The following is a 24,705-nucleotide window of genomic DNA, read 5'->3' as shown; positions in this document are numbered from 1 at the left end:
AAAAAAGAGGGAAGGGGGGGAGACAGAGAGAGAGGGAGGCAGAGAGGGAGAGAGGAAGGAGGAGGAAGAGGAGGAAGAAGAGAAGGAAGAAAAGAAGGAGAAGGTGAGGCAGGGGAGGAGAGGGGAAGGAGAGGAAGAGGAAGAAGAAGAGAAGGAAAAGGAAGAGGAGGAAGAGTAGGAGGAGAAGGAGGAGGAGGAGGAGGAGGAGGAGGAGGAGGAGGAGGAGGAGGAGGAGTAGGAGAAGGAGAAGGAGAAGGAGAAGGAGAAGGAGAAGGAGAAGGAGAAGGAGAAGGAGAAGGAGAAGGAGAAGAAGAAGGAGAAGAAGAAGAAGAAGAAGAAGAAGAAGAAGAAGAAGAAGAAGAAGAAGAAGAAGAAGAAGAAGAAGAAGACAATGACATCTCCTGCCTATAGACCTACCACCCAGGAAAAGAACATGGAAAGCTGAGAGAAGTCTGATAGGTAGAGGCTAGAAGGGAATTTAACAAGGTATGTCCCCAGTCCCAAGCTCCTGCATGAGGTGACGTCCCACCCACAAAACAGCTGGAGTAGAGTGAGACAAGGAAGAGACACGCATGTAGTAGCAGGTGATCCACACAGACTTGTTAGCTGCTGCAGGGGTGAGACTGGAGGCTCACAAGCCTCAGCAAAGATCAGCAAGTCAGAGGAAGCTCTAGGGCTCTGACGTGCTGTGTGACCTTGAAAATATCACTTTGCCTGTCAGGTTCTTAGGTTTTTTTAATCCAAAAAGTCAGGATTTTGAGTTCAAAATACTTGGCAAACACGGCTTCCTGGAGCACACTTGGAAAGGACTGAGAGGTGACAAGCTGTTTCAGCTGAACAGAAGAGTGGTTCCCAGAAGACTGGCAGGGGTATCCGGAGACCTGAGAGGTCTCAGCAGGGTGGAGCAGAGGTTATCCCTGGGTGGAGCTAGCCTTGACCAGGTTCCTGGCTCTGGAGTCACCTGGCCTCTGGCACTTCCTACAAATGAGTCTCCTTCTCCCAGGCAATGAGTTCTTGCTTGGCTGGAGAGGGTGAACAGTTTTGAGATGAGGAGCCATCCTGAGGTGGATGCCGCCCTGGCTGGGGCAGACTGGGATCCGGCGTGATGAGTCTTTGAAGGCGCTAAGGGCAAGAGAGGCAGGGAGTGAGTAAGCACTGGGGTGAACAGGAAGATGCTGTGTATGTCCCTAGAAACAAAGTCAGGCACTCATGGCTATACTCCAGGTTGGAGAGATAAGAACAGACAATGAGAGGCAATTAAAAGTATGAATTGAGCTCCGGTTCTGACTAGAACAACCTAAGTGATTCCATCCCTCTGTCCCTCACTCTCCTCATCTGTAAAATGGAGATAATGAGACACCTACTGAGACAGTTCTTGGCACAGGGCAAGGGATAAATAAGTGTTATGATTCTCCTTACTACCATTCTAATTACCAATGCTATATGCCCCTTTAAGTATTTTCCCAGCTACCTGTAGTGGGAAGAGGCTACTACTTCATGATGCTATTTTTTGGTTATGCCAGCCCTGCCCCTTTTGGCCTTGAATGTAGCTATGGTGATGGGCACTGGAAATATTGACAACCTCACTATGACTGCATAACAATGAGGACATGGCATGCTCAGGATATAGGTACAAGGACACAGGAAGAGACTGGACCCCAGTGGCCTTTCTGCAGCCAAACCAAATGCTCTCAATCTCTGACCTTCCTGGTACCTAAGAATTCAAGAAGCCCATTTGCTTGAACTACTGAAGATCCGCTCTCCCTTAGTATAGGACAATCTGAACTTGACAGACAAAATTAAGGTCTTTATGGGCCATTGGCAATGGCTTCTTTCAGGAAGGCATACCTCAAACTACATAGGAGTCATCTGTTGTGTCCCAGCTGGGCACAAGAAGTCAGGGGCCAGGGTGCAGTTGTCAGTTTTCCCACTCCAGAATTTAACCCTCCTGCATCTGGCCCCTGTTTGGTCCTTGTTTTCCCTTAACCGAAGTTTGCCTTCGAGGTCAGCCTGATGTCAAATTCTATGAACCTAAGATTCCAGAGGCCTGGTCTTCAAAGGCCTTAAAGATCTCCATACAACCCCAGGGTTTTCCTACATGAAGAGCTGATGTGATCCTGGCCTAAGACTCCCTCAAGGGCCTTCTTCACTGAGTCCCCTCCACCTTCATGGCCACCTACCTTCTTGAAGGAGCCCTGGGTCTTCAGGAGGGTGATGATGATAAAAAGTGGGACACAGGCCATGGAGGAAAAAGCCAAGAGCCATCCAATGGAGTATCCCCAAGAAGGGTACGTGTAGACATTGTTGTATTTGAGAGGTGTGTACTTGCTCAAGGAGAAGAAGAAGGTAGCCTAAAAGGGAGAGAGGGGCAGGGTGAGACAGGAGCCACTGAGTCCCTCCCCTGGCTATACCAACAGCCAAGGACAGAGAAGCACCCAACCACATCAAGGGGCATCTGAGATAGGACGATTCTGTTGAGCCATCGATCACAGGGACTGAGGCAGGTAGCGAGCATGGGTTTAAGGAGCTCAAAACAGACAGGAAGAGGCCTGTCAGGGATATGTAGGGCTGTGAGAGGGGGCTGAAGCAGAATTCAGATGGAGAAGATTAAGAGAAAAGGGAGAGTGAGGGACCAGCCCTTCTGCTTAGGCTGGAAAGAGCCCTCAGATACCAAGTCTTCTGCAGACTAGAGGGAGACATGGCAGTGGGTAGGGATATACCAGGCAAAGACCAGGAGTCAGGAAGAGCCAGGAGATCTTCACCAAGGGCCATGGCCGATAGCCAATCATGTCTTCTACGTTGTCATAGAAACGGTCCGCCCCTGAGCCAGCAGAGTGAGAGAAAAAAGGTGAGAACCAGAGGTGAAGGCTTCTTGTCATTGGGAAAGACTCCCACTCCTCCCCCAGCCCCAGCTATGATACAGAGAATAACAGAGTGGATGAAGAAATGCAGCCTGGCCTCCCAGCCACAGAGGAGCAGCAGCAGCAGTGGCAAAAGCTACTACCCACAGGCTGCTGAAACAACCTCTGCTGCCCTGTCTAAGGGTGAATAGTGTCTGTCCTATGCACACAGGAGTATACAGGCCTAATGAGCCAGTCCCAGTAAAGCTTTACTGACCCGTAATGCGGAGGGGAAAAGAGCCAGAAAAGTATCAGGAATAGAGACAGCGGTGCTCCTGATTCCAGGGCTGTGAATCCCTCACACTGGGCACTGCCAGGTTGGGTTGCGCTTAGTGAAGGCACTGTCTAGCTTTGCCTATGTCAACTTTCATACTGGCCCTCTTTCAGGGAGAACTGGTCTCCTCGGATGTGAAGAACCATTCACTGGTGGCCACGACTGGGGGATTCCTCTAACCCAGGCTCACCGCCTTCCTAATGACCACTGTCACTTGAATGCCAGCCCTCCAAGGGCCACAGCTTTGACTTCTAAAGGTCCAAGCTCCAAGACCAATATTGCCAGGAGGAATATCCGCCCCCTTGACTGAGTTTATTCGAGCCTTTGAGAACAAGAATTGCAGGAGAGTCAGGCAGATATCTAATGTTTAGCATGGGAAGAGGAGCCAGCTCCAAGGTCAGGAAAGGACACCATAGGAATACCAGGGTTGGGAAGTAAGAACCTCCCTGGTCAGGCTTCCTCTGAGACCCTAATATGGGGCATCTACTTATTCTCTCTGCTCTGGGCCTTGTGACACTAGCATGGTGTCCCCAACCTGTTGCTGAGGAGCCTGGATAGGAGATGGCACCTCCGTTTAGTAGTTGTACAAGCTTAGGCCAAAGAGTGTCTGTTGTGAACTTGCCTTTCCACTACATGAGGCTAATATGTAGGTCTTGAAGTGGCATGTGACCTGCACAGTGCAGTGCCTGGAACCCCAGCTGTTGCTAAGCATGACAATGGCTTAAACATTGAGGCAACTTAATGATCTCAGTGTTGAGGGGCCTAGGCCATCCCTGAAAGTCCAGACACAACAGAATTCACCTCCCTGTAAGAAAGCCACATATAATGGGGGAAAAAACTGTTTTGAAAGCATGAGGACTGTCTGTAGAATGTTTAATGTTCAACAAAGCTGGCACAAGTGGCTTGGCTGCTGGAAAGGCAATGAAGGAATCTAAGGATGGGAGATGTCAGTCCAAACATCCCTAAAGGTCCCCTCTGACTAAAATTCTACTGATGGAGGAAGCCTGTTTTGTCCTTGACTTAAGTCTAAGAGAGACACTGAGCTTCCAGGTATGTCTGACAGTCTTAGAAAAAGGAATCAGGCCATCCTGACCTAGACACCCATCCTGGTCAGAGCCTGCCCTCATCAGCCCTGAGGCATCTTGTTCCATAGTCACTTGCCCCACTCACCGTACACCCAGCCGATGCAGATCACCTCAAACAAGGAGAGGAAGAGTAGGCATATGCCGCTGGAGGCATAGTAGTCAAAGAGCTGGAAGATGTACATCCCACCCTGTGGAGGAAGAGGGAGCTGAGCTTGGGCAGGACTAGCACCTGTTCCCATAGCAAGGTGAATTTCTCTGCCCTGCCCTGCCCTGCCCTGCCCAGCCCAGCCCTGCCCTGCCCATCCCAGCCCAGCCCTGATCAGAAGAGAGGTTTTACAGTTACCAGGAGTCTGCTCAGCTTGGTTCTGCCATCAGGAACTACCATCATCCTCGGGGATAATAATCCCTAACACCTGAGAGGTGCTGGGCCTATGGTGGTGTATTATTGCCCAGTGTCCCCTCTTGGTGGAAATGGTATCCCTCGCTCCATTCCTTTTGGATTGTGGCCGTCCTCTCCAATACTGTAAGCCTAAGGAAAGGTCTTAACCTGAACACCTGTCAAACTCAAGAGAAAGCCTGGTTCACTAAATGGGGAAAGGTACCAGGAGCTGCCACCGAGAGAAAACTGCCTAGGAGCCAAGTGGCCTGAGGAAAGGGAGACGGACACAGAAACGAACATGCCCAGCGATGTTCCAGGTAGATTCACGAATTTCACAAAAGCCAAAATAGCTCCAGACACTAACCCCATTCAGTTCCCTTTGTGCTTAGGTCAATTGTGTGTGTGTGGGCGGGGGGTGGGGGGGCTTTCATTACCAACATTTAGATCTCAGTGAGTGGGACCTTCAATCTCACCATGAGAGGGAAACAGAGGATATAAGCCCTTGGGCAGAAGAAAAGAATGATTCTAAGGGTCAGCAGCCCAATGCTACCCTCTCACCTCGGTGACCAGAAGGAGCCCCATCAAGTAGCACACAATGGCAACAGCAAGAATCAGCAGCTCCCGCCGGCCACTCTTTCGGAGCTGCTGAGGAAACATGTCCATGGAAGCAGTCACCAGGCACTCCATGCAGACGAACTGTGGGTCAAGAAAGTGGCAGAGAGGGTCAGCTGTGCAGCCAGGACACAGGGCTTGCCCTGCACTGGCCCTACATAACCCTACTATGCATCACCCTATTAACCTATGTTGATGTTGGGAAGCAGAGGCAGTCTTTGCTTAAGCCAGCCCTGCTCTCATCTACAACTTCATATCAAGAAATCCCAGACGGAAGGTTGGAAGAGGGGAGGTTTTGTACCCCTGGGCTAGGAAGAATGGTGCTGGATCATGAGGCTGGGGGTGAGTATTTGTGGAACATAGTGGTAGCCTTTCACAGAAGAAGCTCTGGAGGACACCTGGGACCACCCATCAGAGCATCAGGCAAAAGACTTGAACCATAGTGAGGTCTTTGATCCATAGTCAGGGAGAAGGTGCGTGAGGAAAAGTGCCACCAAGAAGAACAGAAGCTGCAAGAGGGACCCCAGACAAGGGTGCCATACCTGGCTGTCCAGTCCTAGAAATAGGAGCATGATGAAGAAGAGACAGGACCACAGCTGGGACAAAGGCATCATTGTCACGGCTTTGGGGAAGGCAATGAAGGCCAGCCCAGGACCTGCCAGGCACACAATACAGCTGAGTTGGCTCCAGACCACTCACTACCTGAAGAAGAACCTTCTCCTGAGCACCAGGAGCACTCAGGAGAGTGTGGGGACATCTGTGTACATCTTGACATGCTTGTGAGTACCATGCGGGTTTGTGAGGGTCTATGTGCTGTGAGCATCGTGTCTGTGAGATTCTATGTGTGTGCATCTATGTGTGTCTGTTATTGTTCATAAGCATGTGAATCTTCTATGAATGTTTGTGTGCAGCTGTGAGCATCTGCCCACAAGTGTCTGTATCTGTGAACATCTGTAGGGTCTATGAGATTCTGAGCATGTCAGCATCTACATATGCCCTGAGCTTATATGAGGATCTGTGTGTGTCTGTGAGCACCTGTGAATGTGGATTTCTGTGCTTTGTATGTGCTGCTATGTTCATTTATGAGTGTGTGTGTGCGCGTGCATGTGTGTGTGTGTGTGAATTTTTACATAGGATTCTTTGTAAATGACTAAATATATCCATGTGCTTCTGTGAGCATATGTGTGTGCCAGTGAACATTTGAGCTTGGACTTCCATGGTCTAATATGCGTATCTCTGTGCATCTGTGAACATCTGTGTGGGTGTTGGGCATTTTTGAGTGTCCACATGAATATGTGTTTGCAAGCACCTATGTGTGCCTATATGTGCATCTAGTGCATCTGTGAATCTCTGTGTGTAGGCATGTGGGTGGAGCCATTTAAAGCAAGTTCAACTCTATGCTCTTCCTTGGGACACTTGCACACACCTTTCCTCCTTTCTTCTGCTTACTTCTCTTCTCTTTTCCCCTCTTCTCTCTCACAATTCTAAAAGCTTTGCTTATGTCACACAACCCCTCCCCAACCCCAAGCTAAAAAGGTCCCTAGCTCTGGTATGGGGACTCTTCCCTCTCTTCAGGAGGGGTCTGTTCTCTGACCCTCCTCTCCTGGAGTCCCAAGCAGCACATGGTGAGTGTCCCTTACCTGACTCAGCCACTTCAGATATGGGTATTCCCTGCTCCTGAGACATGAAGCCCAGGATGGAGAAGACAACAAACCCAGCCACGAAGCTGGTAGCACTGTTCAGGAAACAGAGAGCAATGGAGTCCCTGTGGGGATAAGTGAGGTCAGAGATGGGGAAGAAAGGAGAAAGGAGAAAAGGCAACCCAAAAGGGAGCGATCAAAAGACAGATGGTAAAGGAGAAAGAAAGGGGAGAGAAATGGAAAGACGCAGAAGAAAAAGGAGAAAGCAGGGAGCGTGAGATAGCACAGGCGAAACAAAACACCAGATGTCAAGGCAAGAGGAGACCAGGCAAGCAGGGAAAGAAGCTTTGTCCCAGAAAGGTGCCCACACAAGCCCTGCTTGGCTCCCATGGAGGCAGGGTTGCCCTCGCACCCTCTCACCTGTAGCAGTTGTTGTGGTACTTGTTGTAGCTGCCCAGGGCTGTCAGGCACCCCTGGCAGATGGCAAAGGAGAAGAAGATCTGGGTGCCCGCATCCATCCACACCTACATGAGGCCCAAGAAAGTCAGTAGAGGCAACCAGGGCCTCAAGCTGTGCCTAGCAGAATGTAGCGCCTGCCTACAGCACAGCCCGCTTCTTAATGTCCTGCACAACATCATGCCTGCATCCTACTGCCCGGTAACTTGTCCCCTTTCTCCGAAGCCACCTTCCCATAGGCAGGACCCATTTCCGACTTGGCTCTGTGGCTACTCAGGAAGTATCAAGTGCCTGTGGGCTATTTCATTCCCAGGTGGCATCTACAGACCCAGGTAAAGTGAAGAGTCCCTGGCATTCATTCAGCCAGTGTGTCTACATGGCACCTTATGAACTGTGACCTGGTACACAGGCTACCTCCTAAAAATATAAAGAAACCCACCAAGGCTTCTTGATGGAAGAAAAAAAAAAGTGTTTAGGCAAGCCTTAGAGGAAGAAATGCAAATGGATAATACATTCCTGAGGACGTGCCCAGCCCCACCTGTAGTGAACAATAAAACAAAGTATAAAGTGCTACTATTGAGTCTACAAAGTTACCAAAGAGTACAATACATTCTAACTGGGGCTGAGGTACTGGGGTATTAGCAGTGGCCTGAGGAGCTAAGCTTAGTCCTATAAGCAGGTTAAAAAGCCAGGCATGCTGATAGGCACTTGTAAAGCCCAGCACAGACCTCAGGCCGGGCAGTCTGCCTTAAGTCCCAGGCAGATGAGAGACACACTGGGGATGGGGGTTGGAATGGGAGGGGGGGGTAAGCAAACCTCAGTTGAGTAATATTCAGAAAAAAAATATATTGTACCTGTCCTAACAAGGACCGACTTTTTTCTTAGCACTGTTCCCTGTATGGACACAATAGAACAACTATTTGTTAAAAAAAAAAAAAAAAAAGTTGAAATTGTGGCATTATAAGCAATCTAGAGATGATTTAGTGTGTGTGCTAGGTCAAGCTTGTGTCAGACACAAAGACTGCACCATTTCTAAGGAGAGACCAAAGAGTAGTGGGTATGGTGTCATGACAATCACCCCCAGATACTGATAGACTATGTATATTTAAAAGTAGACATCACCTCAATGTCTGAGGTTGGAGCTCAGGTTTCAGCAGGGCAGAGAGATGGTTTGTTTTCTCCACTGTGACCCAGCACCAGGTAGTGCCTAGCTATTAAGAGGCCCTTGGGGTATTTTTGTTGAATAAATTAGGTTTGGCGGGAATATTATACCGACACTGAGATGACATTTAAAGATGCATTTAATAGCATGGAAAAGTGTATAATATAATTTACGTCAAAAGGATCTATTTCTCTAAATAAAATTTCCTCAGTTGTGTTAATATATGCACACAACCTGGGGGGTGGTGAGAGGAAGCAGACTGATACACTAATGGCTAATGGCGGTGGTGGGATTTCAAGGTACCTCCATTCATGTGTCAAACATTTCTTCTATGATGGCTAGTTTTTCCCCAGCTAACATCTATTTCTCTTAAACCAAAAGAAAAGCAATAGAAGACTTTGAAAGTCCAGTACAGTCTGGGGGAGACACATATCCACTAATAATCCCCTTGTGGTGCCCACCTGGGGGTCCTTGAGGCGGAGCAAGTCTGGCTTCAGGTAGAAGACGATGCCCTGGTAGGCTCCCGGAAGGGTAACACCCCGGATCAGGAGAATAATCAACATCAGGTAGGGGAAAGTGGCCGTGAAGTAAACAACCTGGAAGGCAAGCAGGCAAAACCACTCCTGGCATTGGTACACAGAGGCAGAGGGGAATCAGTGGTTGTCCTGTCCTGCCTCTGCCTGACCCCAGGCAGAGCAGATCACACCACATCCATCCATGGGGAGCTCAGACCCCCAGCTTCATACAGTCAGCTGATGGCGAGCCTATGAAACTTTCCACACCTCCCTTCACACATTCCAGTGGCTCTTACTCCCCAGCAAAGTGTGATACACATCAGCAGGGACAACAGGAGGGGAGAGTGCCAGTGGGGAAGACAGAAGAAGAAGCTCCCAGCCCACAACATTTCAAAGAGGACTTTAAGTCCAGAACCTGGTCCCTTCCATCCACCACCCTGGGTGCCCTCCCCAAAGCCCCTGAGGGTGGGTCCCTCTCCAGGAGGAAGGTGGCCAGGTTTGCTGGCCATAAGTAGGGCGATCCAGATTGCACTTTTCCAGATTATGACTGGGGCAGCAGCAGTGGTCCATGAACACCCTGGAGACTGAAAAGGGATCCTATACTACCCTGATCAGATTGTGTCTGTCTGGGTACCACCACCACCACCATTGTTATTCTTACTTTCACTGTTGTTGCCTCTTTGAACCACAACCCAAGGAAGAAGGAGTATCACCATTTAGATGTGAAAATGTCCCTGGCAGGCTCCTGTGCTGAACACTTAGTTCCTAGCTAGTGGTGCTATGTGGGGAAGTTGTGGGACTTTTGGACAAGGATGGAGATTGTTACAACCCAGCTCTGCTTTCCACCCAAACTCTCTGCCTCCTAGTCACCATCATGTAATGACCAGCAGCGTCAAGTTCCTGCCACCACAGTCATGATCCACATTCTCCACCGTGACTACACTCCCTGAAACCCCACGCTGAGATCAACCTGTCCTCCCTTACAGTGCTCAATCAGAACACTCAGTACCTGCCAATCTCATCTTTGAAAAGTGGGAGACATCATTTCTGGTCCTCCCGACTGGAAATGAAGCCTAGGTCTAAAATCTCACGACAGAGCAAGCCCACTGCTGCCCATTCTTGGCTTAAACCCTTTCACTGATTGGAACTTACCCCCCCACCACCACCACCAAAGACAGTTCTGTTTGCTAATTTCTATGGAAACTCTTCTTCATGTCTCATTTAAATACAACAGGCATGTCATAAGAATATGTAACCCTGTCATACATAATGGAGACAGATACACAGATGCACACATGCAAAGAAGAGTAGGAAACAACCCTGTCCCCATGTTGCTAATGGCTTGGAAACCAGTAAGCTCCCAAAGTGAGACTCTTCTAGTTTATTTTGTATTACTTAGATAAACAGGTCTTTTGAAATCTGTTGGAGGCTGGAGGTCTCCCCTTGTTTTGACCCAAATCCCCATGTTCCTGCAACCCTTCTACTCTTACATAAATGTATCTCTCCTGGACTGCTCTTTCTGCTCTCCTGGGGGCCCTCTTTCAAGTGTCCCTGGGGACTCTGTGACTGTAAGTATACACGAGGAGCCAGGATCCCTTACCTTGCCTGTAGACTTGACACCCTTCCAGATGCAGAAGTAGCAGATGATCCAGGCAAGCAGGAGGCACAAGGCCAGCTCCCAACGCAGGGACCCCAGGTCATGGATTCCCGAAGTAATACCCAACACCCGTCTCCTAAGGGATTGGGAAAAATAAGTAACCAGCTGAAAGCCCAAAGGGGACAATCTGCTTCTATCACCAAGTCTCCTGATTCGGAGCTGTCCCATCCTTTCCCTCCCCAACCTCTCCATGGTCACACCATGCTCCCACCTGTGGTCTAATCTTCCCTGGCTGTTAGAAGACCAAACCGCTGTAATCCCACAGGAGTTTGGGGGGAGAATAGACACATGCATACTGAGGGAGGTCAGAGACAACAACAGAACCAGAGGTAGGGAACAGAAGTGCGCTAACATCTAAAGATGAGGGTGGAGATGTGTTTGCCTAGGGGAGAGCTCAGATCACCCAAAGTGGGCAGGGGAGAGGGCATGGGTAGATAGAAGAGTGTGAATGTGTGCAGCGTGAATCGGTGTGAAGACACAGGTAGACCACAAGGAAAAGCAGGTAGTGGACATGGCCTGTGGGGGTGGAGGTGTGCACCATCCTGGAGGAGAGCGAATGGTGAGCACATCTGTGTGGTGCAAATCCTAGTCAGCGTCAAGCTACCAACTGGATACCAGTGAACGCGGTTTAGAAGAGCTGCACACAGCCAGATGCCAGAAGAAAATAAAGGTGTTTTCTATAACTCTGTGGATAGAGGTCCGGGATGTGTGGGTACAGCTGGAGTATGGAGATGTCATAGGAGGAGAGCCATGAGAATGAATGGATGCAGATGGAAGAATGCAAGCAGACAAGTGAAGGCTTGGGGTAAGTATGAAGATATAGGTAGGTCGGCAACCAAGGCTGGATGTGAAGGTGCCCTTATCGCTAAGTGATAACTGTCCAATGGGCAGAGGTGCTAATAGAAAGCATTCAGTCTTAAGCATGCACCACCAACATTCATGTCTGCACAATCCAGACATCCAGGCTCCCTGTTCTTAGTGCCTCTGGCATATGGCAACCAGGCCCAGGACCTACTCCCAGAATTCCATGACGGGTGAGGTGACGTTCTCAGAGTAGCTCACTGCTCTGGCCGATGAGCGGTTCAGAAAGTCCACACAATGCTCTGTAGGGGACAGGGTTGGGAATGTTGGGAACGATCAGTTAGGAACCAGATGAGGAAAAATGCCTTTGCACTTACCCTCTGACCTATCAACCAGACCTTCCCACCATTTCTAGGCCCAAGAGATTCCTCAGGAGCTAGGATATCAGTGGGACCAACTCCTCCTCCCTGTATAGCTTGTGTCCCCTGCACTTGTTCCTGGTGAGTCTGACCACTCCTATGAATGATAACACTGAAGTCCTCCAGAGCAGCATGGACCACAGACAGGCACAGTCCGTGTGGGCAGCTCTCATCAATAGCCTGCCTTTGGCCTGCCCATTGTGCCACACTGGTTTTTCATCCTACAGACAAAGAACCTTGATGCTACACTGAACTTCCCCTGTACTGTTCTCAAGAAGGACTCTGCACACAAAAGGGCCAGCCAGGAGAACTGAGAGCACAGTCCACACAGGTCAGCTCTAAGGCAAGGTCCATGATGCACTCTGTCACCAGCCACCACTGACCAACCTCCTGAGCCAGGCCCAGTGGCTGAGCTGACACACAGATACCTGTGTTCCACGAGTTGGTGCAGGTTGTCCACGGAAGCTGCGAGGTGAAGGAGCTGAACAGGTAGAAGAGGGCCCAGGCGAGGATGATGATGTAATAGATGTTTAAATAAGACTCGATGACAACAGAAGCCATGCCAATCCCTATGGGGAAGAGAAAGATTGGCACAAGCAAAGAAGAATTTCAGGGAGGGTCTGCCTGTCACATATGCCCATACACCAACGTTCATATCATCTTCTCGGGGAAAGTGGGATAAGTTCATTATCTTACATATGCTCCCACTGCAGTGCTAGCATCTCCTTCTCCCCACCCCCTCTGTGTCTGTCGCCATCCTCATCTCAAGCTCTAGCTCTCTTGCCTGCACTCTCTCTATTTTCCTGTCACCATCATACATCACTGGTAAAATGAGAAGTGGCAAAGCGAGAAGAGGCAGGGCAAGCTTGGCAAGAGCATCCAAAGCCGCTGAGGCTGAAGCTAGAACCTGATCTCCTCAGTAGAAACATGTGGAAATTCTCACAGTGACCTTAGCTGTAGTGCTCTGCTGGGCTGTAGCCTCATTAGAAGTCTCCCGGATACTACAAGAGGTATAGTTTGCAACCACCCTTGCCTTTCCCCAGTCTTTGGTCAGGTAGCCAGGGTACCCAGTTCTCATCAGGTACACTCAGTTTGGTCCCTTTTTGGACAAACAACTCAGGCAGCCTGACCCCTGGTGGTCCTTCAGGGATGAGCATGAGGGATGAACCCTCTCTGCATCTGAGGTATAAGGGATGTCTCAAAGCCAAGGAAGCTCTTGAGCCCTCTGTTGAAGGCCCAGAACTGGCTGAGCCACTAAGGAAAGCTGGTAAAAGATACCCTAGCTGCTTATGTCCCCACCACAGATCTACAGAGAAGAGTAAGCTGTCTCTAATAGAGGCAAGAAGAAAAGAGCTTACAGGGCCCTGGTTTTAACTCTCAATGAATGGCCCCATCAAGGGAGTGACGGAAGCCTGGGTAACAGATGCACACAAAGTGCACACATGAACACAGACACAGCCGGGCTCTCAGATGCTGGCTATAGCCATCAGCAGCATTCTTGTGCCTGTGAAGTCTTTTGAAGACTGTTTGGGTCACAACATAGTATCAGAGACATTACTTTCCTTGAGTCAGATGAAGGTTAAAGTTCAGGTCCCTGGCTGCATCTTCCAACAGTCACATCTAATTCGGTACCCGTAATTCTATACTGTTTCTCTTGACACGTCCTTCTCCCTGGGCATCTAAATTTTAGCCTCAAGAGGCCGATTTCACATAGCACAGGACAGGAGAGCTTGGCAAGTGAGTTTGCGTGGACAGTGAGCCTAGAACAGAAAAGCACTGACAATGCGTGGAGCTGGGCAGGACGGTAGGTGCAAGGACGGGGTGGGGGGTCAGGGGATGACACTCACCTTGGAGAAGGGGACAGATCTTCCTCCAAGCAGTTACACTCCCCTGGCTGCTATACTGGCCCAGTGCCACCTCCAGGAAGAACACCGGGATGCCACAGCTGAAGAAGAAGATGAAGTAGGGGATGAAGAAAGCTCCTGAGAGGAAAAAGAAAGGCGGAGTCTGAGCCACCTGCTGCTTCCAGACTTTGAACCCCCTTCAGCAACTCTACCCTCAGCCTCCTTTCTCACCATGCCCAAGACCTACAGTGCGTCATCCCTCTGCCTTGTGCATGCTGTCAGGGGTGCCCAGCAGAAGATCCTGACATGGGCCCCACACACACACACACAAAAAGTCAGGAGAAGTCTTTGGAGAAAAGGAAATGACTCTTGAGATTGGAAGCTCGAATAAATGAGCCATTTATTTCGCTTTACAAATCAACTAATGTATTAGTCTTGAAACAAAAACATGTGTTCTGCATAATTTGATATGCTTATTAGACTATCAAGATGGATACATTTTAGACATAAACAGACCAAGCCAGCTTGGAAGCATTCTTTTCTCACCAATCATTTTCAGAGGATTTTCCCCAAGCCCTGGGGCTGTTTGGTCTGCCTGCTCTGCAGCAGACCCTACAGGAACCTGCACTTCTGCTAGGGTACCATCTCGACCCAGAGGTCCCCCCCAGGGAGAAGATTCTTATTTCTCTTGCAACTTAGCACTTCATTGGTTCTTTCTGTGCAGGACACTCTTCTAAGCTTCACCAGAGTTGAACCCTCACAAGTCAATCTCCCACTGGGGAGATACTATTCTCATCCCCCTTTACAGATAAAGAAACTGAGGCCAGGTTGAAAACACAAGAATGAAGGTATAGATGAGGAAACAAACACCATACCAGGTATCCTGACCCTGAGGCTTCACTCCTGACCATTACGTATGGTTACACCATAGTGCCTCTGAAGTCATCGCTCCCACTAAGGAGGAAAACCAGGGAGCATGAAGGGAAAGAAAGCACGGAGTACTGGATATACTTCCAGAAGTTTCCCTGCCTGCCTGCCTCCATCTATCCCCATCTGTACTGGCTGGTTTTGTGTGTCAACTTGACACAAGCTGGAGTTATCACAGAGAAAGGAGCTTCCCTTGAGGAAAGGCCTCCTTAAGATCCAGCTGTAAGGCATTTTCTCAATTAATGATCAAGGCGGGGATGGCCCAGCCCATGGTGGGTGGTACCATCCCTGGGCTAAAAGTCCTGGGTTCTATAAGAAAGAAAGCTGAGCAAGCCAGGGGGAGCAATCCAGTAAACAGCATCCCTCCATGGCCTCTACATCAGCTCCTGTCTCCAAGTTCCTGTCCTGGCTTCCTTTAGTGATGAACAGTAATGTGGAAGTGTAAGCTGAATAAACACTTTCCTTCCCCAGCTTGCTTCTTGGTCATGATGTTTTGTGCAGGAATACAAACCCTGACTGAAACACCATCTTTCGTGGGTTGACACTAGGATGATAACCCAGTGTCTCACGTGCACAGTGGGCATGTGCTCAGCCATGGAACTGCACCTCAATTGCTTCTTTCAGAATTCGCCTGGCTCTGTTTTGTTAGATAAGATCTCACTGTGTCATCCATCTGGTCCTGACCTTATGATGCTTCGTCCTTGGTTGAGCCAAGTATTGGTACTACAGGCCCTCTCTCTAGATTTCTTGTAAGCACGCATTTCTTCTTCTCAAAAATTACAGTATGTTACTCAACAACCATTTTTAAATTCATATCACAAACCTCTTTGTGACAATAAGTACATGACACCACTCCAGCACCTGTAGAATGTTCTAGTGTGGGGGACAGTCTATTGTTAGTGTTTTAACACTGGACTTTTAGATTTGTGTTTAGTTTTTTGTTACAGTGAAAAAAACGCCTGCATCCTAACATATGCTTCCAATTTTGCTCCTCCATACAAATTTCGTTCGGCATAATTGCTGAGGAATTCCTCTCTTCTTGGTGTATATGTGCATGTTAAAATATGTACAATGTGAATATATACATTTTTCATAAGCGGACGCTCCCATAGCAGGAAAGTGTTCCCAGGGCTGTGCATCTGTCTCCAGAGCATCATCGTAAACTGCAACTCCATGTGCATTCAACATGAGTTCTGCTTCTTCTGCCCCTGCGCATGACATTCTGCTTTCCTTCTCTATGGATTGCCTACTCTGGGCACCTCACATGTAATACATGAATGGAACCCTAACACTTATCCTGTTATACTTGTTTCATTGATATATCTTCACATTCACTCACGCCTTAGCATACACCATAATTCCCTTTTAAAGGCTAACTAATAGAGCTGGAGAGAGATGGTTCAGCTGTTAAAAGACCCATTGCTCTCACAGAGGACCTGGGTTCAGTTCTCAGCACCCACATGGCAGATCACGACTATCCATGAGTTCATTTCCAGGGACACCCTCTTCTGACCTCCATGTGTCCTGGGCACATTGGTGGTGCATATACATACATACATGTGGGCAAAGTAGTCACTCATGTAAAATAAAATAAATTGAAAAGAAAAACTTTAAATAAATAAAGACTAACTAACGCCCCTTGAGTACCGATTCCACACTTTGAAGGAGGGCCCTTCTCAGGAAGTCCATGGGGGCACATGGCTCACAGGCCTTTCCCACCAGCTGCAGGAGTATCTTTCCTATGCCCTGAATGTGGGTTTTCACCCCACAGAAGAGGCAGAGCCCTGGAGACCCAGAGATAGGCTTTCCTCGGGCTCTCTGGGGCTGGATGGAGGCTGGTTCTGAGTATGGTAGAGGAAATCCTTGGCACACAGCTCTCAACTAAGCTCCCAGAACATCAGCACTACAAATGTCCTCTCCTCACATGGGTTGATCTAATCCTAGCCTGGGAACACTGCCTGGCCACAGCCTTGTGGTGTGTATCCAGCTGTGTACATAAGCAGCCTGACAATGTCCATGGAGACCTTAGCCACTGGAGATTCAGCTTGAGGTTATTTTAGATTCTCTCTTCCTCTGCTCCAGTCTACTTTAGCCAGTGGCCTGGCCACCAGCTCTCCCCTGAATCTCAGAGTCAGTGGTACGACTTACAGGAGGCTCTGTCTGGGATGAGGCATTTCTGAAGGATGCTTAAATTAAAAGACCCCACTCTTTCACACCCAGAGATGACCTCATATTATGGCTTTATTATTTTTCTGCTCCTTGGAAAAGCTATTCTCTGTGCAGGGCTGTGTTTATTAACCAATAATCAATGAATCTCTCTACATATCTTAATAAAGAATGAACTTCCATCAAGTAGGGCCTGTGGTCAGGGGGAGGTGAGTCCTGTTATCACAGGGAGTTAGAACGATTCTAGCCTAAAGCAAAACAGTGACATTTGGGTTCATCTTTGACATCATGTTCTCATCTAAATCTGTTCCCAGTTTATCTGGAATAAGGAAAGAACTGACTGCTGGTCCTTCTTATTATTTTTCTAGAATCCCCCAAAAAACAGTGACTCCAAGGTGAGAACCCAGACCTCATTTACTCCCTCATGTTAAAGAGGAGAGAAAAAGGTTGAGGCAAAAGCCCACCTGCGCAGTCATAGTCAACCCTGGTAGCCTTGGGAGAACACTTTCAGAATCAGTATGATGTCAAAACCCACAGCATTCAAGCCTCCCACATAAAAAATGGCAGTCCCAGATACAGGACCCAGTCACAACTCCCAGCTCACATTAAGATGTTAGACTCTCCTGTCCATGGAGTGATCTGTAAAGGCTGTGTTACTTATAATACAGATGCAACGTTTTAAAAAAATATTTTTGACCCATAAGAGCTTGTCTCCATCAACGCTAAACCCATGTCAAAGGGATGGACACACCTGCTAGATATTTATCAAGTTAAATATAAATAGGGTTTAGAAGGCTTTTCTAAACACTGATTATCTATCTCTAAGGGTGTTTCCTCTTCCTGGAACAGGTCCTGATATTTACAATAAAAATAAGCCACTTGTGCAAGAACCACCACCTTTCAGACCCAAGAATGAATCCCAACAGTCACACAAGGGACCCCTCTTCCACACTCTTCATGTCTGCTTAGATGTTGCCCTGGAAACCCTCTCCCTTTCCTCTCTGTCACTCAAGTCATCACCATGACATGCCACGTGTGTTTCTTGCCTGTGATCTGCAGCCTTCATCAGGATGCAGCACACAGAGCAATCTCTGACTTGCATGTAGAACAGAGCCTTGGCTCGTGAGAGGCCTGCAGTCACGACAGCTGAATGAATGGATCAATGAATGAACCCCTTTAGCCATTATCATCTATGGGGAATGACGCAGAAGCTAAAAAAAAAAAAAAAAAACCTAGACCTTGTGCTTCTGCTCACTGTCTCACTTAAATCTCACCTAGTCCTGGATATTATATCACCCCCAGTTCAGAAGGAGGGACACTGGAGGCTAGAGATGGAGGCGGGACCCAACAGGAGCCTTCCAGATTCATGGCTGTGCCCCCTTTTTTGACCACACTTTCAGGGGAGGAGGAGTGCAGCTGGCAGGATGCTGTACTTCCCACCACATCACCTGAACATGAACTCACCGCCTCCATTTTTGTAGCAGAGATAGGGAAACCTCCAGACATTGCCTAGCCCAATGATCTCCCCAGCCACTGACAGCACAAACTCCATCTTGTTGGTCCATTGGCCTCGATCCTTCACCCGGCCCTTGCCTTTCTGGTCCATCATCTCTCCCTCCTCAGGGACCCAAGAGACCACAGGATACCCATCTTCATGGACTGCAACCTTTCCATCCATACTGGAGAGGGAGGCCCTGTAAGGTAAGGCAAGACTGTGAGAGGCAGAAACCTAATGAGGGAAGAAAAGGACTGTTACACATACACACACACACAGAGAGAGAGAGAGAGAGAGAGAGAGAGAGAGAGAGAGAGAGAGAGAAACACACACTCTCACACATACACACACACTTATTTACACACACATACACACTCATGCACACATACACATACACACACACTCATTCACACACATACACACTCACATACACTCATTCACACACACATATTTACATACACACACTCATTCACACACACATACTCACATACACACGCACTCATACACACACACGTACACACACCCTGCATACCCTTCTCCCTTCTCCCTGATTTTCCCTCCCAGTCCTGTTAGCATATTACCTTTCTTCCCAAGCTCTTGATGTCATTTCTACCTAAAGTGACACTCTAGCTCTCAGAGTTATGAGGCTGAGCCAACAGGAATCAGATCTTAGCTTGCCAAGTCTTCAGCAGATAAAGCAACAGACAGAGCAGGTTTTCAGGGGTCAGAGACTTGCTCAACACCACCCAGGGGTAGAGCTGTGATTAAAAGCCCATTATAGATCCCCTTTGATCTTTATGGCCGGCCACAACTCCAGCTGGCCCTTCTGTCCAGATCTTCAGTACACCGAGAATAACAGCAACCCGGCCTCTGGCCTCCAGACCAGAAGGGCTCATGGGCTGTCAGAGGTGCTGGGTTAAAGGGCAGGTGTGGCCGAGGTGGCTCACGGACCTTTCCTGAGCAATCGGGATCGATGGAGGCCTGGTAAACATGGGAGCTGGCTCAATGTGGGCTCTGATTGGGAGGGAAGGAGAAGGTGGGGCCTTTAAGTAAGGCCAGCCTAGGACAAAATTGGCATCAGGTCCAGCTGTAGGCCTTCAAGGGAGGCCGTTTCTATGTCTGTCTGTCCTGAGAAACGTAGGAGATCCTGGGCCCAGGAGGGGTCACTTGGATGGTGGTCATTTCAAGATGACCTCAAGATGCTGAGTGCCCGTCTCTTACAAGAATAGCCTGGCTATTCTTTCTGTTCCTTTTGTCTGTCACTTGCCAGGAGGCCAACTGCATCTGGAACCCATGCTTGCTTTCTCCTCCCTGCCTCCATACAGCTGATTATCGTGAGGCTACTATGGGCCTTCCTCCCAGGGAAATGCTGAGAAGGAGGTGCTTGGACTATCAGGGAAGCTCTGTCCATTGGCCCTCACCTTCAGGGACACTCAGGGAATCAAATTACCAGGCCTACCATGTACTCCATACTCCTCCAGTACACAAGGGAGTCTTTTTATGAAGGAAGACTCTATGTTTATTTGTTGGTCCTTTTAACCCAGGCAACAGCCCAAGCCCAAGTCCGTTAGAAAGGCGTGGGCAGAAACCAGCTACAGTTGTGGAAAATTTTTGAAGGTGATTTGGAGGGTGCAGGCTATCCCAGGAATGAAAAGGCATGGCAAGGTGAGGTTTTGGTATTGGGATATTTTCAGCTTCTTACTGCCAGCTCTGTACAGGAAAAGCATAAGGAGAGTAGCTGGGGCAAACTCCAGGCTCCAGCCTCTCAGACACAAGGGAGAAAGATGAGGCAGGGAGAAAGGCCTCCGGACTGCAGAACCAGAGCCCATGGGTGCTCAGTGCCAGGGGAGCAGTCACTGAGGCCTAAACCCAGACTGAAATTGTTGGCACCCTGCAGAGTGAGCCCTGAATCATGTCCAAATGATAAATGACAAACAAATAAAGACCTAATAAATGAGTTGAAAACACTGTTGAAAAAGCACCAGACAGAAAGTCAAGTTCACACAGACTTGCTAATTACAACTATGAAAGGTCCAACTTTTGAGTCACCATGGGACTACAGACACACAGTTCTTGATGTCTGCTATCAAATCCCATCTTAAAAGTCTCTGAAGTACCTAGTACTATTAGACCTACGTTATAGATGAGGAAGTGAGGCCCAGGGATGGGGAGCAACCCCTGACACACAGCACATGCTCAGCTCAGTGCGTCTTGAAAGGCTGAACCAATTCACACTAGTAGGAAGGCTCTTGCTTTGTGACTCAGGCAAATAACACCTTCTCGCTAAGCTTTAAATCTTAGAGATAATGGACTGGGGTATTGGCAGAAGGGAATGGTAAAAGTGAAGAGATGTGGAAAAGGCCATACAGCTTGCCTCTGCTTGCTAAGCCATGGGATAGCTGAGATCAGTAAGCTCCACTCACAAGGAAGCCCAAGGGAACTGGCAGAAGACAAACCTTCTACTCTCCCCATGACTGGCAGCCATCGAAAGATGAACAGGGTAAGAGGGGAAGACCCGGCGGGGAAAGGAATAGATGAGAAATGCATGATGGGAAAGATGGGAGAAGGGGGAGGTCAGAGGAGCAAACCCAGAACCTAGTCTGGGCCTGAGATTAAGATTTATTAAGAAAGAGAAGGAAGAACAGGACCTGAGATAGTGAATGGCCATGGGCCATTCTATAATTTTCTATAAATAAATATATTTATACAAATTATATTTATATAAATATATTAATACAAATTATATTTATATAAATATATTAATATGCTAATATATTTTCCCCAAAACACTTTATCAGTATTTGTATATATATACATACTTATACATGTATACATATATACATACATATATGAACAATAATTAAATAAGATGTATTTGAACAGTATTGGGGGTTGGAAAGAGTGGGAGGAAGGAGAGAAAGAAAAAATTATGTAAATACAGTGCTCATATATATTAGCATATATATGCTAATATATTAATTATATATATTATATTTTTATATTATATTATATTATATATTTATATATAATATATATTACATATATATTATATATTATATATTTATATATTTATAATTATATAATTATAATATAATTAATATTATCAACAATATTATTGATATTAATAGATTAGTATATTATTATATAATGAAAATAAAAATAAATATAAATATAATTTTCTATAAATAAAAGATTGGGCCTGGGAAGATGGATCAGCCCTTAAGAGCCCAGGCTGCTCTTGAAGAGGACCCAGGTTCCACTTCTAGCACCTACATGATGACTCATAACTGTCTGTAACTTTAGTCCCAGGAGACACTTCTTCTGGCTCCCTCAGTTGCCAGACATGTAGGACACAGACACACACAGGCAAAACATCCATATGCATAAAAATAAACAAATAAAAATTCTTTAAAACATTTTCGAGAGGAAGACTGGAACCACAGAATAAAATCAAAGGCAGGCAAAAGGAGAGATGGCTCAGAGCCACGGTGAGCAGGCAGGAGACGGGAGGCTGAAACCACAGCACTGGGCAGTTAAGTTAGACTCAGGGAAGAAATGTCCAGGAGGATGTTAGCCGTAAAAACAAGCTGCACAGGACCCCCTCTTTTCTCTTTTTATTACTTGTTAAAAGCACAAGGGTCAGTATAGTGAATAGCATATGCCTGAGAACTCAGGATCTCAGGATCGAGGCAGGATGGTAAAGTTCCAGGCCAGCCCAGCTCCACAGTCAGAGACTGTCTCACAAAAAACCCACAAACAACAACAACAAAAAAATTTCAAAAAGACAGCCTCCGCCCCCAGGATGCCCCTCCACCTCTAGTCTGTTTGCTAGGAATGATTCTGTGACGGCAAGGACAACTTGTTCCCCTTCCCAAGCTCCGTTACCTCCGCAGCCACAGATCTCTACAGGCTGTCCACCTGCTTTGCCAGGCTGTGCTGCTCTAGGGACAGGGGAGGGACTTCACCATACTTGGGTGCCCTTGAGCCAATCCTGGGTTCTGTCTCCAAAGGCCCAGAAAGTACAGTCTTAACTCTTCTCAGGAGCTGGGCAGATGAGATGGAAGCCCACCCTGGTTCTAGAAGGCACCTCCAGAAACCCTCCCCACCCCACATCCTGCTAGGGTTCAACCCAGGCACCGTCACTCCCTCTCCCAGCACAGGAGAGACCCAGCCCCTGTTCAGCCCATACCCACATACCAGCACCCACCCCTGAACATGCCGGTGCCATTCCGTCACGTCCCTTTGCACACACATACCTGTGTGCATGGCCCCAAAGCCTGGCTCCTCGTAGCCCTTCACACTTGGTAGGCAGCTGCACTCCACAGTGGCGGCCCACATCTTCTTCAGCACCCCCTCCCCCCTTCAGACCCAGACCCAGTCTAGCTGGTGTCCCCCTTCCCGAGAGGAGCTCGGACTTTCTGCTCTGGCCCTGGCTGACTAGGAGGCTGGCGCTTCCAACCTGTGACCGTTAGTTCCAGATCCATCCACTCACCCTTCCTACCTCTGAAAACTGACCGCCCTCCCCTGGCAGGCAGATGGCCCGCCTCCTGGGGCCAGTTCCCCATCTGTGGACTCTCCTACTACTTGGGCTTGTCCCTGAGCAATTTCACTGTGTGGCTAGTGAGGGTGGCATCAGACTCCCTGTGGCCTCAGGGGACCGCAGTTCCCAGCTTCCTGCCCAGACACACAGTTCTGCAGGGTCTTGCCTCTGCTCTGAGCCCTTAGCGTTCCAGACTCAGGGGTACAGCGGACCGTATGATAACCAGACTGAGCGCTCTGTGCATGCTTCCCACTCACCTGGTCTCTCAGCCCAGCTAAAGCTCCTGCTCCTGAATGAGTAAGCAGTTAGAGGCTCCAGACCTGGAAGAGGAATTCTCACCTTCAGTGCTCCTGCTCCTCCCTGCCTCAGCCCCACCCAGTGGTCCTGAGACAGATGGCCAGACCAGGAAGGGGGCCTGTAGAAAGTGAAGGGACAAAATACCACATGCAACAAGAGAGACTGAGAAGTCTATAAGCATAGATTACAACATCTACCCTCAGGGCACTGAGCCTCGTGACCCTGCCTCTCTGTCCCCTCAGACCCCCTCACTCCTGACTAGTGTCTTCCCAATGGGCACTGTCCAGAACAAGCCCCCAGAACCTTGCTGAAGAGCTGCCTCGGGCAGCCCTACCTCCCAGACCTCTCTCCTCCTGCTCCTGGCCTCTCACCCTTATCCTCACCTCCACCCCAAACACTGGCTCCCTCTTAGGCAAGGTACAGCCCCTCTTACCAGAGCAATGGGATGGGAGCCACCAACTCAGGCTGGACACTGAGGACCTTGGGAGGGGCGCTAGCCTCAGTGACGAGGGCATGGGAGGAGGGTGAATCACACACTGGAGTTTTCCACCAAGTACCTGGCCTCTGTGTCTCCCCAGCAAAGTTCTAGACCTTCGCAGTCACTGCCTTCTCTTTGGGATTTTCCTAGAGAAAGCTCCAGGACCTGCATATCCCAGGAAGGGAAATGCAAATAGAATCCAGGGTTCAGCTCACCCACCCACCCCCACCCTGCTCTCAGCCAAGGAAGATTCTAAGCCTCAGTTTCCCACTTTGGAAAGGTGGATAATGGGTGCTTTTCAAGGTTGCTGTGGGGGTGTTAAAGTCAACATGGCTGTGCTGGGAAATCACAGGTACTTAAGGACAGTTGTCAGTATTTGTTGTAGACTCTCGTGGGGGTTCTGAGATCTAGACACTCTGATTCTTTCCAGCAGGGAGCCACACACCAAAGACTTGTCTGGAACAACCTGGCAGCTGTCAAATGTGCATACCCGTGGGAAATGTGTGTGCCCTCAGCAATGGTGGGAGGATTTTCCAAAACAGGGTTCTCTGGGCAAGCCTTCAGAGCATGGATATGAAAAAAAAAAAAAAATGCCTGTGGCCTCTGGAAAGATCAAGATGTTTCTTCAGTGTTGGGTGGAATGGAAACAGGGGAAGTTGTGGGGAGAAAGGGAAATTTTCCTTTGCGTGGACTTCCCCTTTATCTGCTAAAAAACGTCTTAGCAGTGGAGGGAGTTAAGTGAGACTGGCAGTCTGTAATTTTCCATTGGCACCCCACTCACCAGCCCTCAGGTCCCCCTTTCGGCCTCTGTTGCCCATCAAGGAAAACCAGAATGAGTCTGGCTCTCAACCTCTTTGCCTCGGTGAAACCGGAAGTGGAGCTGGGGACCAGCTTTGGAGAAAAAAGTCACGGCCTGCCTGCCAGGAGCCCTACACTTCTAACTTCTAACTCCCGTGCTCAGCTGGCATGGTGCAACCTGCCCTGCCTGCTGGGTCTGCTCCGTGCTTGCACGTTGACCCACCATCATGACCCCCAATACAGCAGTTCCCATCCTATGA

At 48.6% G+C, this 24,705-nt stretch overlaps 1 protein-coding gene across 2 annotated transcripts; it reads right to left on the bottom strand.

The window, feature by feature from the left end:
• Positions 1 to 575: 575 nt before the first annotated feature.
• Positions 576 to 23,205, bottom strand: LOC117715083 (sodium- and chloride-dependent betaine transporter). 2 transcript variants are annotated; one of them, XM_034511747.2, is made up of 15 exons: positions 23,130 to 23,205; positions 18,302 to 18,531; positions 13,748 to 13,882; positions 12,329 to 12,469; positions 11,696 to 11,783; positions 10,624 to 10,756; positions 8,970 to 9,104; positions 7,311 to 7,414; positions 6,891 to 7,015; positions 5,793 to 5,905; positions 5,197 to 5,334; positions 4,345 to 4,447; positions 2,721 to 2,821; positions 2,181 to 2,351; positions 576 to 1,122 (listed from the first exon to the last, which is right to left on the bottom strand). In XM_034511747.2, the coding sequence occupies exons 2-15, from the start codon at positions 18,513 to 18,515 to the stop codon at positions 979 to 981; spliced, it is 1,845 nt and encodes a 614-aa protein (XP_034367638.1). In that variant the 5' UTR covers positions 18,516 to 18,531; positions 23,130 to 23,205; the 3' UTR covers positions 576 to 978. The 2 variants fall into 2 exon arrangements, with proteins under 2 accessions (XP_034367638.1, XP_076796615.1); XM_076940500.1 differs by lacking the exon at positions 23,130 to 23,205 and adding an exon at positions 18,914 to 19,245.
• Positions 23,206 to 24,705: the final 1,500 nt, after the last annotated feature.

This window comes from Arvicanthis niloticus, chromosome 9, assembly GCF_011762505.2.
Source record: "Arvicanthis niloticus isolate mArvNil1 chromosome 9, mArvNil1.pat.X, whole genome shotgun sequence".
Taxonomy (NCBI): domain Eukaryota; kingdom Metazoa; phylum Chordata; class Mammalia; order Rodentia; family Muridae; genus Arvicanthis; species Arvicanthis niloticus.
Note: the sequence above shows the minus strand (reverse complement) of the source record. Positions and strands in the feature narration are given on the sequence as shown.